The 17,432-nt window shown below is 53.7% G+C and overlaps 2 protein-coding genes across 2 annotated transcripts; both read right to left on the reverse strand.

The window, feature by feature from the left end:
- On the reverse strand, positions 1-2,586 carry HOXD10 (homeobox D10; the record flags this gene model as incomplete). Its single annotated transcript, XM_082658036.1, has 2 exons — positions 1-278; positions 1,632-2,586. The coding sequence occupies 2 exons, from the start codon at positions 2,584-2,586 to the stop codon at positions 1-3; spliced, it is 1,233 nt and encodes a 410-aa protein (XP_082514162.1).
- A 7,527-nt stretch (positions 2,587-10,113) lies between these two features.
- Positions 10,114-11,877, reverse strand: HOXD11 (homeobox D11; the record flags this gene model as incomplete). The annotated part of the gene is made up of 2 exons (XM_082658347.1): positions 10,114-10,349; positions 11,097-11,877. The coding sequence occupies 2 exons, from the start codon at positions 11,875-11,877 to the stop codon at positions 10,114-10,116; spliced, it is 1,017 nt and encodes a 338-aa protein (XP_082514473.1).
- Between the last annotated feature and the right edge of the window lie 5,555 nt (positions 11,878-17,432).

Consider the following 17,432-nt stretch of genomic DNA (forward strand, 5'->3'; position numbering starts at 1 on the left):
CTAAGAGAAGGTGAGGTTGGCGGTCAGTTCTCGGATCCGGTTCTCTCGGCTCATCTTCTTGAGTTTCATTCGGCGGTTTTGAAACCAAATCTTGACCTGCCTGTCGGTGAGGTTAACGCTCTTACTGATCTCTAGGCGGCGCTCGCGGGTGAGGTACATATTGAACAAGAACTCTTTTTCTAATTCCAGCGTTTGGTGCTTAGTGTAAGGGCACCTCTTCTTTCTGCCACTCTTTGCAGTGAGCCAATTGCTGGTTGGAGTATCAGACTTGATTTCCTCTAACAAAATTAAAGGGAGAAGAAGAAAAAAAATCAAGAATTTTTTTTTCTCTCAGTCTGTTCAAATGTACCCTTGGCCATGACCCCTCTGGCAGCCAGGCCCTTTGGGAAATGCTGGTATTACACATTACTCACACGAAGTAGGCCCTGGAAGGGATTTGTAAATGATGCCAGATTAGTTAAAATACCCCAAAATGACACGATGGGTGGGTACTCTTGCCCTCTGTGTCAGTGTTCTCTCTCTCTCTCTCTCTCTCTCTCTCCTTTCTGACCTGCACAAAATATTAGTACAATAGTAAACTTTCAGGATCTCACCAGCAACATTCTAAGTGATAATCTTACAACGGGACTAGAGTGGAAGAAGCAAGTCACAGCCTGACAAGCCTACAAACGCCACTGCTTCCTCAGATCCTCATGTCTGCCTCTTCTTTCCCACTTCTCCTAGGCAGGCAGGGAGCCCCGCACAGCCAGGTTTATAGGTACCAATTCTCTTTCAAAAGATAACCGAGTACACCTTCTCCGCCCTGCTTGGGCATCGTTGTGTGCCCAAGAATTTCCTGAATTCTTATGCCTTCTTGCCCCCACACAAAAACATTCTCCCAGAAATGTAGCTCCTTGCTGTGGCCCAACTCTGAGCACTGGGGGAGAGGATCAGGGGCAGAAAAGCCAGAGCCCCTGGCTCTTTGCCCTGCCCAGCCCTCAGGCTGGCCCTGCTGGGTGGGCCACACACATTCCATTCTCTCCCCCTTCTGCCTTTGCCCACTTTGCAAATGGATTGCAAAGCTTGAGGCACTTTCCCCAGACAAAGCCAAGGTTACCTAGCTCCGCAGAGGCAAGGAGCCCTGCTCTTTCTTCGGCCCAAGCACCAACCGGCCCAGCTACCTCATTCCCCTTGCCGCCCCCAAGCTCGCAGGATGCGGGGTGCATACACTTGAACAGGAACACGGTGCCTTGGACCACCTTAAAATCATCATTGGGTGAAAGGCAGGGCTGGGACTACAAATCTGAGCAGGAGAAAGGAGGTTCTGGGGCCGTGTTTACCAGCCGCAGGTCTCATTTGCGCTCTTTTGTTGCATTTCAGGTCTAGCTCAGGAAAAATAAACCCAGCAAGCCCTTCCTCTGCCGGGGCGCCATCAGCGCGGGGCCAGGAGTAGCCAGGAGGGCGAGGGCAGCGCGGGAAAAGCGGAAACCATCTCGGGACTAAGATTGCCCCTCTAAGAGCGGGGAGGAGTGGCACTTGCCAGTCGGGGCCCCAGGCTGCCGCGTTCGGCACTGGGCACCCAGGCGTTCCCTCTCTCTGCCGGGTTCCCGGGCTGCGCGCCCCGCTGGGGTGGCAACTCTGCTCATACCGACCTTTGCTTTCCTTCTCCTGTACTTCGGGACTGGACACGGAGACCTCAGCCAGGCAGCTCCTCTCTTCTGGAAGGCCGCCCTTGGCCTCGGGGCTCTCCACCTGGGAGACTTTGGCGGGCTCCTGGCCACTTGCGGGCTCGTTCATCTTCTTTTCCATCTGCAGCTGGGCGGCCGAGAGCTGCGGCTTGGCCGCGCCACGAGGGTTGAGCTGGAGCATGACTGTGGAGCTGCCTTCGGGGCTGTTATTGTACTCTTGGGTTTTCCCGGTGGCGTAGGTCTGACTCAGTCTAAAATATCCAGGGACAGGAACCTCAGGGTTCTCAACGGGACAGGACTCAGGGACCAGCCTCTGGTACGAAGGGACCTCAGCAGAAATGAGTTTGTTGCGCTTATCAGAATACATGCAGCAATTGGATTCTTCCTTAATGTTGGTGGTGAAGGAGCAAGTAGGGACTTGCTGTGTAACAGGTTGCTCTATTCGACAAGATCTGTTCGGGTCTGTCCAACTGTCTACTTGAGGTATATACGGATGCACATTCATACCCATATTTTGGTGGTTCACTTCTCTTTTGGCCAGAGACGGGAGTAGTCCACAGGTTTGCATTCCATAGGTCCCCATGTCTGCGCTAGGTGGTGGCATGTACATGCCGGCGCTGCTCGAATAAAAACTGTCACTCCTGCAGGCACTGATCAAGGAATCTACTAAAAAAGTATTAGCAGCAGGAGAGCTGTTGGGAAAGGACATTTTGGGGAGGAATTTGAAGAAGAGAGATTGTGTCCTTTGTAGGCTGACATCTCTACGAAAACATTCCCCGTGTAATTGTGGATGCCTCTGTCGACCACATGACAACCAAGCCAATGAGATTTGAAAATGGCCTTGAGCCGCAGCCTCCTCGCAGGTCACGTGCTCCAGAGCCCGGCCAGCCGGCCGCGTAAGCACGGACAACAGCGACATCTACTACGCGCCCGCGATAGTGCGCGCTGGAAACAACCGGCCCAGCACTCTCCGCCGTCCGCCAGCCTCCCGGGGCTCGCTCGGCCCGCCCGCCCGCCCCACTCGCGTCCCCCACTCCAGCCGCTGGGCCCCGCAGGCGGAAGGAAAGGCTCGGCCCGAGGGGTCTCCGGGAGGACACACGCAGGGAGGGAAGCCGGGGCGCCGTGGCGCCAGCACACAGAAGCATTCTCCGCACACGCCCAGGCAGAAGGCGCCCAAGAGGGCCGGGGCCAGGGCGGGGTTGGGGGCCCAGCCTTGTTCATTTTGTCCCAGGCAACCTGGGAAGGTGAGTTGGATTCCCCAGGCTCTGAGACATACCACCCCAGGGGTCCACAGTAAAGAGGTCTGGTGCGGAGACGCGGCCAAGATATCCTGGGGAGCGGAGGCGAGAAGGGCCGCGAGAGCCGAGAGGCCACGCAGCTGGCCGGCCACGCAGCTGGCCGGCCCCACGGAACCCCGAGGACCGGCCCGGCCCCGGCGCTGTCCTCTGACTCGGCCCGCCTGCCCCATCCCCCGGCGCCTCCGCGCCCCGGTGGGCTACCCGAGCTTTCGGCTCTCCGTGGAACCACACCCCAATCTCTGAGGGTCGGGCCGCTGGGAGCTTTCAGCCCGAGACAGTCCCTCGCCAGCAGTTCGCTATCCGCGAAAGCATCCCCCGGGTTCCCAGCGGAAGAACTAAACCAACTAAACCGAGGATTCCCTCCCCACACGCCCTGATAGTAGAGGGCAAACAGGAAGGAAGAGAGAAAAGAATGTTTTCTAGGAAAGGAGGAAACTCTCGCCCTCAGACTCCAGAAGTTTTAGAAAACTGACTGGGCCAAGCAGGAGAGAGAGAGATGCAAAGGTGTCATTTGGTTCTTCTGCACAGAAAAATGTTTTCCTTTTATGGATTTTGTAAAAGCACTGGTTTCTGACAAGTGCAAGGCACAAAAGGTTGTGGAATTTATTAATACATATTAAGAAGAATCAGGGTGATCAATAAAATTCTCATCTACATTCTTGGGCTACTTGGTAATTTTCTGGCTTCTGAAGGTTTTTAAAGAGTTATACCCGCTGTTGCCACACACGGGAAGATATTTTATTAACAAATCAATTGAGACTTTGTAAAGGATAAGATTAATAGTTAAGATTTAGCATAATGGCATTTGCTTTATGAATTATTGAAAATTATACTATTGATTTTTCCCCTTCGCTGCTAACCAAGAAGGTCAATTTTTGTTTTAACACAAATTGTCAAATATTAAAAGCATACTTTTGTCAGAAGTTGAGTTTTATAGTTTTGGACAATTCCTAAAAGTATTTGACATGATTCGATTCTGCTTGGGTAAGGGAAGGGAGGGAAAAAGGAGGTGGGGAAACCTCAGTCCTCTGTTTCCTTTGGTGAGGGAAAGTTCTATAAAGAGGGTTTAGTCTGGGGTTGTGGTCAACCTCATTAAAAGAACAACCACCAGCACCACCATGGAAACTCAGAGTTTTATGAGAAACTTCCTCCCTTGTTCTCTGGTTGCAGGCGGTGAGCGGTCCTTCGGAAGCCGTGGCCTCCGGGCAGCAGCAGGGAGCTTTAACCTTGATTTCCAAAGGCTTGCCCTAGACGAGGGACCCCGGCTAGGGCGCTGGAGCCGATCCGGCTTCCCGGATCCCCTTTCTTGCATCTGGGAGAGGAAAAGGGCCCTGGAAACTCTGATCGTAAACCAGTTCTCTGTCCAGGAAGGCATCCGTGTTTTCTTCTCCCCACACTAGTCCTGTCATGGGCTGGCCTTGGATTTCAGGCCCAGAGACTGAACTTGTGGGCAAATTGGGTTTCTGCCTCAGCAGAACTTTTTTTTTTTTTTTTTGGAACCTGATGCTCAGCCTACTGGGGGACATAATAGCCCGCTCGCTCCTTCACAAAGACCTTTCCCAACAAACTCTTTGTCCACCCCTCCCCAAAAGGAATCTCCCCTGGCCTGGTGGAAATAGTCGTTGGACATTATTATCGGCCTTGGGACAGCTTCGGCTGTCCCCTCACAGTGCCCTCGCCCAAACAATAACCCCTTTTAAAAAACTCCGCAGTGGCAGTGAGACAGACCTTTTAAACCTTTACGCAGCTGTTCAAATACAACATCATTGTCAGGTTAAAAGCCTGGCGCCTCTAACTGCTCTGGCTGCGGGATGCCGCGGATGAAGCGGAGGTTTAAACATTACCTTCGGCAGGGGTGAGTGTTTTTAAAGCCTGGGGGTGGGGGAGTGAGGAAGGCAGGGAAAAAACCCAACTTTTGACTCTAGTCTGCTAAGGTCCTGTTCAAAGCTAACAGCCACTGACTAGCACCCTGAAATTTGCTTTCTCTCAAGGCGGAGATCATGATCTCAGCCACAGCTAAGCATGCCCAGGGCTGGACAAAGTGCCCGCTGCACACGCTCGTGGCAGGCGCCCTGACGCCAGCCTGGCGCCCCAGCACTGTCCTCTCTTTGCTTGTTGGCCAAGGGAGCTGCTGGGAACTCCGTTGTCCAATTCTCTCTATCACACAAGAGAGGCAAGAGTGTTCAATCTAATCGAGAATTTTATGCCCATCAAATGCCCTTTCATAATCTTTATTTATACATGAGTAAAACATCAAGCTAAAACCCAGCGATTCCTCACCGAACGGGTAGGTCTGCCATGAGCCAGGACAGGCAGGATCTGCCTTCCGAATGTGGGGGGACTTTGTTTCAGCTCCCTGTGCCTTCAAGCTCAAAAGTCACTCCCACATTGGATTTGGTTTTAAATAGGTCTTCTTCACCCACAGGGGAAAAATGTGTATCAGATATAATTTTGGATCTATTATTACAAAATTCTCTTTTATTCTTTTTCAAATTTCTGTCTTCAGACCAGCTCCTTGAGGCCAGAGACTGCCAATATTTCAGAGAGATTTTATTATAAAAATCAAGCAAAACAGAAATAATACAAGATAATGATCTGAGCCTGGGAGGATGGAAAGTTTGCCTAAGACTCTAAGGCTAAGATAAAGCAAATGGAATGAAAAAGCAAGGCTTTCAAGGCCAGGCTTTATTTTGCTTACAAGTATTTAATACAGCTACGTAGCTGCTGTTTTCGATCATCTTTAGATCAGTTAGAGCAGTTACCATTAATAATAAATCAATATTGCGCAATAAAGGAGATGAATATCCACAATTGTACCAAGACATCCTTCGCCCTGGCACAGTTCTTTCCAGAGAAAAATTAAAAGGGTCGCTTTAGCAAGAAATTAGCATTTGTAATTCAAGAAATGGCTTGCATCTTTGCTCTCCTGTCACCGGGAAGAAGGGCAGCGGCCCTGGGCCTGAGTGGACCTGGGTCTAGGTTCACCCTGAATTTGGGCCCTGAGTGGCCTCTCAGGGCTGTGCCACTTTTGGGGGGCAGAGTGGATGGGTACAAATTTTAAAAGCTGCTTCCTCAGAGCACCCTTCCAGAGTGCACCGTGCATCTCCCAGCCAATGTGAAAAGAAATCAAGGGGGCAACTGGGGAGGCTAGAGAAGCCACCACCAATGCAAAGAGGGGTCTAAGGAGACATGCAAAAGGACCAGCAGTCTAGGGACCTCTTCCCTTTGCAGACACAAAAGACTACTCCCAATTTCCCTCCACTTCAGGATCTGAGACCTCAGCGACTCAAGGCATGTGGCTATGCTCTATGAGCCCCACACGCTGCGAATGATCAAGAAGGGTCAGGTCTGCAGACCCCAGAAATCCTGATCCAATTCCCTGGCCTTTTTCAGGCTCAATTTGGGCGCTGCTGAGAGGAAAGGAACTGCAGGCTGCTAAGCATCCGTGGTCTGGGGGAGGCTGCCAGCCAAAGCCAAAGGTCCCTGAAAGGCCACAAGCGCCCCCACTGGAGCTGCCTAAAGAGGAACGCAACGACATTTGGGGAGGGGGGCTCTCACCCCACTTGGACTGAGGCCCGGGTTAGGCTCCCGGAAATGTCGATTCACAATAGCTAAGCTGGACCCACGGTCAGACAGGCAGGAGCCAGGGTATGCGTGGGGAACATCAATGCCTCTGGCTGGCGCCTCCCATAGGGTGGGGAGACTCATGGCCCCCAGCCTCCACTGAAGCAGATGCCAACTCCCAGGGGTGGACCCAGAGTCTTTGGTCCAGGGCCTGGAGGGAGGGGGCAGAGACAGCGGGGCTGAGGAGGTCCTCACTAATTCCGAGGTTGCATGTACTTACAATGAACTTCGGGAAAGAAGGAACTGCCACCCTTCATGTTGGAACTTCCCTTTTGGACGGCGGATGGTGGCACAGGCCCTCCGCAATGTCAGGGGCTTTTCAGGGTGGGAGTGGGGTCGAGGAGGGCACGCAGTGAGAAAACTGCTTCCAAGAGCTTGTGCCAAAATCAAATTCGGCGCTCAAGGCCAGCAGACGGCTTGGAAGGCTGGCCAGGGTTCTGTCAAAAGCAAAGCCCGTTTGCTTCAAATGCATTCCCCATTCCACGACGCCTTGAAGTTCAAACGTTTCCCGGACTGCCTGACTTTCCCCGCAGCCACATTAGCCCAGTCTGGCCCGGGAGCCCCAACTCAGTCCTGCCTGCGCCTCCCGGTGCTACCGGTAGCCCCAAGCGCCAGGCACGACCGGGGGTAGGGGGATTCCTCGCGCAGAATGACCCGCTAGGTCCCCACGCGTCTCATTTTTCTGAGACCACACTCAGCTAAGTTGCCGGCGCCCTGATCTGTCTTAAACAAAAGCCTTTTAATCACCCCAGGCGCTCGGAGAGCGTGCAAGGAGGACGCGGTTTTGGGCAGGGGTGGTTCTACCTTCCTATGGCTCTCCACACTCAAACCACCAAGAAAATTGATTTCCGTAATTTAATTAACTCGCAGTGGCATGACCTATTTTGAAATGCACATATTTGTCTTTTAAAACCCTCTCCTCGACACCACCAGGTTATACCGAGGTATTCTTTGCAACAACTTTAAGAAGACAACGATTAGGTTATCTCTTGTTTCAGGAATCTGCTCCCGTTCCTCTGGCTTTATACAACTTCCCAACCTCACGGCTGCTTAGAATAAACAAACACCAAACACCTCCGCGATTTCTAACCGCTATTAGAATCCAGTATTGGAAAGATATGGTACCGCTGCCTCTCCGACAAATGCGGCTTCTGGAACGTGAGCACGCCCCCGTGTGGCTCTCCAAGGCCAGGCAAACGCGAAATTGTATCTCTAGGTTCGGCTCTCCTACGGTGGTGGACATACAAGCTTGCTACATTTAGACGCAGTTAGAGAGAGAGGAGAGAGGAGAGAGAGAGAGAGAGAGAGAGAGAGAGAGAGAGAGAGGTGGAGAGAGAAAGAAATAAACCAGTTTTAATCTCCTGGAACGATCACATTACTAGGGCACTGACACTGTAACGGATGCCTAGAATTCCAAACAAAGGAATCCCCCTCAGAACGAAGTTATTCCACTGTAGGCTTTGTTTCTACTGCATCTTTAACCAAAGGTTGAGGAACATTTTTGGAAACAGTATAAATGTATTTTCTTTTGTTCCATATCATAAGAAGTGCAATAATTTATTTAATAGGGTGACAAATTTTTTCAAATATAACGAAGTAAGTCTGTAATACCTTCCTTTTTCAAATACCTGCTTTTAAAACCTCGGTTCTTCATTAGAACTAAAGGACCGCTATCTATGACTCCCCCCACAAAAAAACCCAAAACAATCTCAGCATTTCTTAGCTGTATTAAAAGCATGCTGGTAGACATTTTAATATAACCAGTATTTTTAAAAGCAGTCAATTGCTATAGAATTACACAAACGTTTGAAGGGAAATTAAGGTTATTGATCCTGAAATCAGGAATTGGCTTAGATTTATGGTGAGCCCCCGATATGATTCTGTGTGGTCATAAACGTGTGTGTGGGTCTGGATGTATGTGAGCATGTGTGCATGACAGTGGGTGGCAGTTGAATATCACAGAAGAACCTTAAGGCACCTAATTATTCAGAAAGGTTAAAGGTGATGACCTTGACATTTTGGAAGTTCAAAGGCATACACTTATGCACTTATGTTTTTCCTTCCCCCCAAAAGCTTTGGTAATCAAAAAAATTTTGCATTTGGAAATGCATGCCCCCTTGGAAGATGCATGGGGTGCTGTGCCTCTCATGGATTATTTTTTGACTTTGGGCTTACGAGAGGTTACACGTCATAAGATTCACTTTATTCTTTTCAGAGAAAGAGAAGCTCTTCTCACTCTTCCAGTTTATTGCACATTTGCGGAAATCTCCTTTGGGCCCACCAGAAGGTGTATAATATAACCCAATTAAGCTGTTTAGAACTTTGGCTTTTATGGTGTTGTCTAGACAGTTCAAGGTTTTGTAAACAGCCTGGCCTGGCCCTGCAACATAAAGTGCAGTGTGGCCCCTACCACATTCTTTACCTTGAAGCAGTAAATGTGGTGAGAAGTGGATCTGCAGCCCTGGGCCCTATTTCCAGGGATGAGGGGTTACCTTCTCTGCTCCAGGCCCGTGTGACACTAACAAGGACCCAGGCCCTCTCCACCCACTGATACCTTCCCTTTAGCAAACTTTTTTTTCCCCAATGACAGGTTCTAGTTTTAATTTCTTCTTTTAAGGGACGCTTCCTCCTTGACAGCTTGTTAAGAGTGAATTTGGATCTCCTAAGCAGTTTTTTTTTTTTAAAGTTTCTTTTGTTTTTTCAGGAATTCCAAGTTTACTACATTGGGGGTGGGGTGGGCAAGGAGATTTGTTTCTTAGGTTCCTGCTGCCCCAACCTCATGGCCTGAAGAAGGCAGCACCAGTGTGGCTGGCTCACGTCTTCAATTCAGAGATTCATCCCTAAAGTGATTTTTAATGCCAGTGCAGCCTAGAAAGAATGGGAGGGAACGACTCCTTATTTTAGCGGAATTAAAAAGCATTTCACTTGATTTTCAGTTGCTTGGAAGGGAAGGTTCTGGCCACTAAAATATCCTAATCAGACACTAAACTTCTTCAAAGAGGAAAATTCATACAGTGTATTGAAGCTGTAACCTCCATTTTACTAGAAACCATTTATTCACACAAAAGACAGTGACCCATGCCTTGATACGACAGACCAAAGGTACATTCCCCAGAGTTTAAATAATCTGCATTCACCAAGGGGAAGGGATTCGGTCCCTTAAACTCAGAGCAAAAACAAGCGCCTTCCAGCCCCTCGGCCTAACTCTCTACAGATCCCACAGCGTGCCCACGGGAGCTCAGAGAGAGGGAGGGAGAACAACAGCGCATTGGCGGCAAAATTGTAAAGGGACGTTTGCATTTACCATTTTCCCCTTATTAGGATCCGTTCGGCCAAGTCCCCGACCTCGTCCGCAGGCTGCAGTGGTCGCTGGGAGGTCCCGAGTTGACCGTGGGAAGGAATCGTGGAGTTCCACAGAGAAGAGGCGTCATTAAACCCAAGGACATTGGGCCTGCCCAGGGCAGGCTGGTGGGGAGGAGAGTGGGTGAGTGGGGCTCAGGGGAGAGGGGTGCTTCCTGGAGCTCTCAAAATAAGGGGTTTCCAGTGAAATACTGCAGACGGTCTCTGTTCAGTTTCTTTTCTTTCATTCTGCGATTCTGGAACCAGATTTTGACTTGCCGATCAGTGAGGTTGAGCATCCGAGAAAGTTGGAGTCTTTTCTCTTTGTTTATGTACACGTTAAAGAAAAACTCCCGTTCCAGTTCGCGGATCTGATACTTGGTGTAGGGACAGCGCTTTTTTCGGGATCGCTGGGGGGCCACTGCAAGGCAAAAAGACCGAGAGGTGAGAGGGGCCTTTGCCTGCCCACCCCCCGGCCGCCCGCCCGGGCCCGCGCGAGGGCCAGGCCTCGGCCCGTTGGGGACGTCCCCTGCTGCCGCTGAAAGGCCCTGCCTGCGTCGTGGGGGATGATATATGGGCGGTCACAGTAGAGAGTGCGGGCGTGGACGTGTGTTCACGCCCAGCCACACACACGTGCACACACACACACACACACACACACACGGCCTGGCATCGAGGTGGGGAAGCAGAGGGCGAGGCAGGCTCTGAGCTGGACTCGGAAGGGAGAGAAACACGAGCGCGCCGGGCAGCCAGCGGCTTGGATAAAGTCCAGTTCAAGCATCAAACTCTCCCCAACCCCCCACCCCACCCCTTTAAAAGCAGGAGGCTCGAGTGTCCACACTCACAAATTGGCTTAAAATCTCTCCTCCCTTCCTCCCTCCCTCCATGGTCTCTAGGACCAATCCCCCTCACCGCACGCACAAAACTGGGGGAAAGCTCTCTGCAGCGATTAATGTCCTCATCGAAGTCTACCTTAAGCCCACCTAAATTGGTTTCGTATCGTAAACACGCTTTACAACGGCCCGGGAAATCTTATAGGATGTATAAACCCCTTCGAACGCTTATAAAGTAGCACATAAAACTGCGCAAGCAGAGGAAGGCCCCCTCCGCCCCCCCCCCGCGCCCGCGGCCCCCGAACCCAGCCGCCCACCCCGCGTCCGGTGCCTACCTGCGCCGCCGCTCTTCTCAGCCCCCGCCTCCCCTGGGGGCACCTCGCCGTCGCCGCCCTCTGCCGTCCCCTTGGGCTCCGAGCCGTGGTTCGTCTTGGCGCAGGGACTTCCCCCACCGCCACTGGCCGCCGTCTTGGGGTTGCTCTTGTCGGCGGCGCCCTCGGGCTGCGGCGGCGCGGGCGGCGGAGGGGGCTGCGGTCCGGCGAACGGGGGCCCGGGTGCAGCCTCGTAGAACTGGTCGAAGCCCTGCGGCAGGATGCCGTTGCGGCCCACGGCGCTGTAGAAATTGGAGGCGGCGCCCGCGGGGCCGTGCGGCGGCCCGGGCGCGGCGCACACCGGCTCCGGCGCCTTGAAGAGCACATCCGGACGGCGGCCCGCGGGCGGGAGCAGCTCGCGCTGCATGGCCGCCTCCTCGGCCGCCGCCGCCGCTGCCGCCGCTGCCGCCGCCGCTGCAGCGTAGTAGGGAGCGTAGCTACCGGCGCCGCCGCCGCCGCCCCCGCCGGGACCGCCGCCGCCGCCGCCGCCGCCCCCTGCACCGCCTCCGCCGCCGCCGCGATATGGCCACTTGGCACGCTCCAGGCCGTAGTCGCGGAAGGCCACTTCGCGCACGGGCTGGACGTGCGGCGCCAGGTTGGAAGAGTAGGGGAAAGTCATCTGGCAGGACGACGGTTGTGACAGGAACGACGGCTTGCTGGCGAAGTCCGACGGGGCCACATAGTAGGCGCAGCCAGGCAGGTACATGCTGGCTGCGCTCGGGCCGCACTCGTCAAAGTCGTTCATGGCTCCGCGGCGTGCGCGCCGGCGAGCCCCGGGCCGCTCCCCGCGCCGCCAACCTGAGCCATCGATTGCACAAGAGGCTTGGGCCAGGATCAACTAAGCAAAAATCCCCACCGGGAGCTGACGTGCTATTCATCTTGATTGATTCTGGTGGTAATTATGTCACGTGACGCCATGGAGAGAAATGTCCTTATATCTATATCAGTGCTCGCCAACACACTCCGGGACAGTTCCTGGCGCCAAGACGCGCGCGCGCTGGGGGCGGATCGGCCTCCCTCTACAGCCAGCTCTCCCCGGGCGCCCCCTGATCAGGCTGTGCCTCAGGCAGGTCACCTGTGCGCCGCCGTCGGCTGCCACTGCTGGGTGCATCTGCCACCGCCCGGCTGGGCCGCCCGCCCGCGCCCGCCCGCGCCTTTAAGTACGCGGACCGAGGCCGGCTGGGAGGAGGAGGGAGGGGGAGGAAGGCGGAGGAAGGGGGAAGGGAAAGAAGCGGAGAGCTGAGGGGGTAGCCCCAGCTGCGGGCACAGGGGACTAGGTGTGAGGGTGTGAGTTTCCCACCCCCCACACCCCGTCCTGCAGGCGCTCCCTCCCCCGCAACGCCGCCACCCTTTTCAGTTTGCCCGCCGGGAGCTTGTTGCTTCTTGTTCAAGGGGCGTAATTGCGCCTCTCTCGGGGCGCCAGGAGCCCTGATTTACATATTTCTCTACCCAGCGCTTACGCTGCGGAGTAACGGCTTTCTCCATGGACGACCGGGAGCGAGAATGCCAGCCTCAAAAAACTCACGCCAAAACCCTACCAGGAGCTCACCCGGCCCAGGGCCTCGGTGCCCACTCGGCCTTGTTGCCCTCTCTCCTTTCTGTCTCTCTTTCTCCTTCCTTGTCTCCCTTCATTCTTCTCACTTCTTTCTCTCCTGTCCTCTCTTCTCTCACTTCCCCGTTTCCTTTTTTCTTCTTCCTTCCTCTTATTACTCCCCTCCTTTCCTGTCTCAGTCTGTCCCCTGATCCTCTCCTCCTTTCCCCTAGCTATGTGTCACCACCTCTGTCTCTCTCCCTGTCACCTCTCTGCCTTTTCTCCCCCAGTGCTAAAGCAAGAAGGAACTTCAGCCAGCGAAGATACCCCGTGGCCCTCTAGAAGCTGGGGGGTCTGGTGAACAAAAGGATCTGGAGTCCTACTCTCAGGGTGCCTGGCTTCCCGCTTTCCCGAAAGCGGAGACAAAACGCCGGTGCCTCCGCCCTCCTCACCCTCTCTGCCTTATGGCCTGGACTGGGACCAACTAGCCTCACATCCAGCCCCTTCTCGACGTCGGAGCCCCGCCAAGGCCTACACATCCGTGCCGTGCCTTTCCAAGGCTCCTGCGGCACCCTCGGGCCTGCAGGGTCACTGTGGGCCCCCCGGAGGTCCGTTGGCTCTGGGGGGTGGGGGGCGGGCTCTCAGAAGCTCTTGGCTCCTTCTTCAAGCCCCTCTTCTCCACTCGGCTCTGCGGGCCCCCCAGCCACTCGCCCCGAGGCCTCAGTCTCCTCGGCAGTGGCTGCGTCCCTCTTTTTTAGCCTGGGGGGGTCCAAGCGAGGCCTGGGCTCCCGCCTTGGGAAAGCCAGCATTTTCCAAAGGTAAAAATCAGTGTCTCAGAAAGAAGCTCCCCAAACCCAAATCCCAGAACCGTGGGCAGGAAGTTGCCCCTCTCCCCAGGATTCCTCTGCCAGGCAATCCCAGCACTGGTCCTGGGCCTCAGCCCTACGCCCAGGACAGGCAGTGCAGGTTGTGAAGACGGTTCCCACCCTGGCCCCGGCCGCTGCAGTGCCGGTGCCGTGAGCTCTGCCCACCATGCCGACAGACAGAAAAAAGGCGGGTGATCAGAGCTCATATCTATTTTCTGGCCAATGTTTCCCCCCTTCCTCTTTTTTCTCCTCCCTCCGCATTCTCCCTCCCACTCTCTCTTCTCCGCCCCCCTCCCATCTCAGCTTCTCTCAGAACACTGTGCAAACAGGTCGGTGGGACTGGAGGGCAAGAAGCCCCCCCCCAGAACTGCCCACCCTGTGTGCACCTTCCACGCAGCTGGCACTCTCGCCCTGACTCCAGCTCGCCCCCTTCTCCTTAGCCCAGCCCGCCGGCACACTTATCTGCCTGCCCATCTCCATCCGCGGCCCAAGCCTCTCTCCCTTTCGGGCTCGTAGTCGACGCCCCTGGATCTGTCTCCTAAAATGGCTCCCCGGACACTAAACACAAGCCAAGAGGCTGCTCAGGACCCAGGGCAGGGACCGCAGGGGCCCCCGGCTGGGTCTTTATGTGTCTGCAAGTGCGCAAGATTCTGGTACCTTCTCTCTGCACGGGTGGGGCGCAGGCAGCCCGCTGCTCCCAAAGTGGAGCCTGCTGACCGCTAAAGAGGGAAGTGGGGGAGGACGAACCATTCAAGTTCAACGACATGGCGACGGCGCTCGGGCTGGAACCGTGCTTTGGCGGGGGAGGGTGCGCCATCTGCAGCGGCGCGCGGGTGCAGAGGGAAAGGGGCGGCTGGCCCCTCTCTGCGCGTTAGCACGGGCCCCCACCCCCACCCCCAAGCCAAGGCTTTCGTTCTGGGCCCAGTCCGCTTCGCCCTTTGGCCCCAGCTTTTTCCTCCATCCTTTCCCCGAAAACCGCAGCTTCCCGACCCGCGCGTCCCGCTCGAGAACCTACCGTGAAGATCCCAGAGCTGTGGCCTTGTCTTTGCCTGCGCGGCCCCACTCGAAGCGCAGGGAGCGCACCGGACCCTCCGGGCACAGCCAGCAGCTCCGCGAGCGGTAGCTTTCCGCGCAGCGCCCGGACACGATGCGGTAATTTCGAGCCACCCAAGATAAGACACTAACTTGACCTTAACTTTGTCAGGGCGCCCGTGGTATCTGGAGAACGTGAACAGACACTGTCTGGCAGCTCTCGTAAAAGCTGACTGGGGAAGGGATTCTGAGTCATTTCATTTATTGCCACTACAGTTCTGCAAGAAAGCTTTTCCTCCCTGCCAAACTTTAATTATTTATGCTCTTTTAGGAAACGAAAGAAGAGGAGAAACGCGGAGAAAGCACCCAGAGCCAGTCCCTTCCCTGCAGAGCCTTCGGAATGGGCTCCTTAAGTCAAGTGACTGAAGAACAAAAATGTGGGGAGATTACCTTTGTCCAAGGACGGTCGGACAGGCACCGAGCCCCCCCTCCCCACTAACGGGGGGTGGATGCAGCTGGGAGAGGCGGGATGAAGGGGCACACCCTCCCTCCACCTCCACACACATGAATATTTACAACGGTTCTGGATTTCTCCTCCGCCCGCCCGCCTCCCGGAAGCCTCCCCAGCCCGCCTCCCGAGGGGAGAGCCCCCAGGCCTTAAAAGCGTCTCCTGGTCGGCCTTCTGAGCTCGCAGCCGATTGAATGCCAGACCAAGCCGTTTTTTCTCATTTAAAAACCTTTTCCTTGGTCAAGAGGCCTGCCTGGACTGCAGCATTTCGGAGGACGCATTTGTCTTTGTGCGAGGGAATGTTAAACACTTCGATTTCAGCATTTCTCTCGGGTATTTATTTCTTTCAAATTTCATGGTGGTTCCAAATCTCTGCCAGGACTTTGGTTAGGAAGGGAGAGAGGACACCACCACCTTTGTATTCGTATGGATCAGTAGAAAGGATGGATTCGAAAAACACTGCTGAAGCTCCAATTAACAGACAAGATTTTACACTTAGAATAATTTCAATCTCTTTGGGGAGTGGTCTCCATGAATATCTCCTCCCACCCTACATCCCAGGCTACAGAAAAAAGAACACAATGATTTGATGGTATATATTGCAAAAAAATGGTCTCCCTGTGTTGTCTTAGGCCTGGGTCTAAGTCTGGTTCCCTGGCCCTTTACCCAGCCCTCCAGACCTGAGGTCTGAGTGTGGCCTCTGCCTTTGTTCAGCTATCTTGAAGGGGGCAAACCTTCTGGGACTCAGAGAAACTCAGTTCTGGTACCATCACCTCCCTGAGCCCCACCAGGCGGGGAAACATTTCTAATGATAGGGCCTCCCTCGGCAGCTTCTTGTTTCCTTTATTCCTGTTTTTTTTTTGTTGTTGTTGTTGTTGTTTGTTTGTTTTAGGAGCTGTTTAAAATATATTTCATCAAATTAGCTTCAGGGAAGGGGAGTTGGAACCACTGAACGCTCGGAATTAGAGACTTAACGGTTTTGCTAATTCTCCCACTTACTAAAAGCTAGCAATTCTTTAGTTTCCATCACTGAGCTAGCTGGGAGCTGGGATCTGCAAGAGCTCGGTGAATACCAAGCAGGCCCTGGCTTTCCTGGCCTGAGATAGAGGCTCTGAAAGCCTAGGGGGTGCAGAGGCCACGTTTCCCAAGGGAGTCTGCTGGGTTTCAGGCAGAGGTGCCAGTGTGGAGGATTTCCACAGGGCGTTGCCTGCCCACAAGAAGGCTGACCCAGAAACATGGCAGGGAGAGATGTTTTGTATTGAAACCCGAGGAACATATCTTGGCAGCCCCCTGAACAGCAAGCTTCAAAGTTTGAGAATTTAGGCAAAATGTGGAAGCTCCAGCCAGCAACAAGCCGAGGGTTCGCTTAGTGTGTGAGACACGCTGAAATCTGCTCACGGTTCCCCCACCTTGGATGTTTTATACACATTTTGTTTATAGGCTTTTATACACCATTTCCTCACTGACTTGGAAGCCATTTTCTCCTTTAATGAACAGTCAGCACCCATAGTGAAGCCGCAACCAGGAAAGAAAAGTGAATTTGGTGGCCTGAAAAACATTAGAAGGGAATCTGAAACGTTTTGAAAAATCGACATCAGTCCCACGACAGCATGACTGGGACTTGGATATTTATTTCCACTCAAAACATTTCTGTATGTCTGATATATACACGCTATTGTTTTTGACAAAATCAAAACAAAACAAAACATGCACGAAAACTATTAGATAGCAGAGAAAATGCAATTCATCTAAACGTCAACTGAGGTCAGTTGGGATGAGGCTTAGGACTCCTCGTGAGGTGCCTGGTCCTCCACCGAAAATAAATCATCATCATACTTTGGTAAGGAATCTTCAACTCTTTGGCTGTTGGGCATCTTGCTAGGAGTTGGGGCGGGGTGCTACTTCTCTGAAGGAGACAGAAAAGGGGCAGAGATGGTAGAAGGAGCTTGGGGGGCGCTTGCGTTCCCTGAAGCTAAGGCAGGACACTCCAGCATACCCAGGACATCTCTATCTGGCATTCAGCAACCTCAGTCTCCACAAAGGAAGCCAGGCAGGGCCCAGGGTCTCTAAGGCTCTGTTGGAGCCGGTCAGACATGGCCTCAGAAGGAGCACAGTGGCAGGGCCCCTGGTGGGGCCGGTGGGCGGTGGAGAGAGTGATGAGAGGGGAACTTCTGCTTCTCTCTACTCAGTCTAGAGCAGAGAAGGGGCTGAGGATCTGAAGGGCCTCCTTCCTAGCCCTCCTGACTGTTGACTGGTGGGGGAGATGAGACTTCACCTCTCCCTGTGGTGGTCCATTACCGTAATTCAAGAAAGACAGACAAGTTGACACCTTTGCCTACCTCGACAGGAAAGCCATATTTACA

Source organism: Grampus griseus (assembly GCF_964374135.1).
Source record: "Grampus griseus genome assembly, chromosome: 7".
Lineage (NCBI taxonomy): Eukaryota > Metazoa > Chordata > Mammalia > Artiodactyla > Delphinidae > Grampus > Grampus griseus.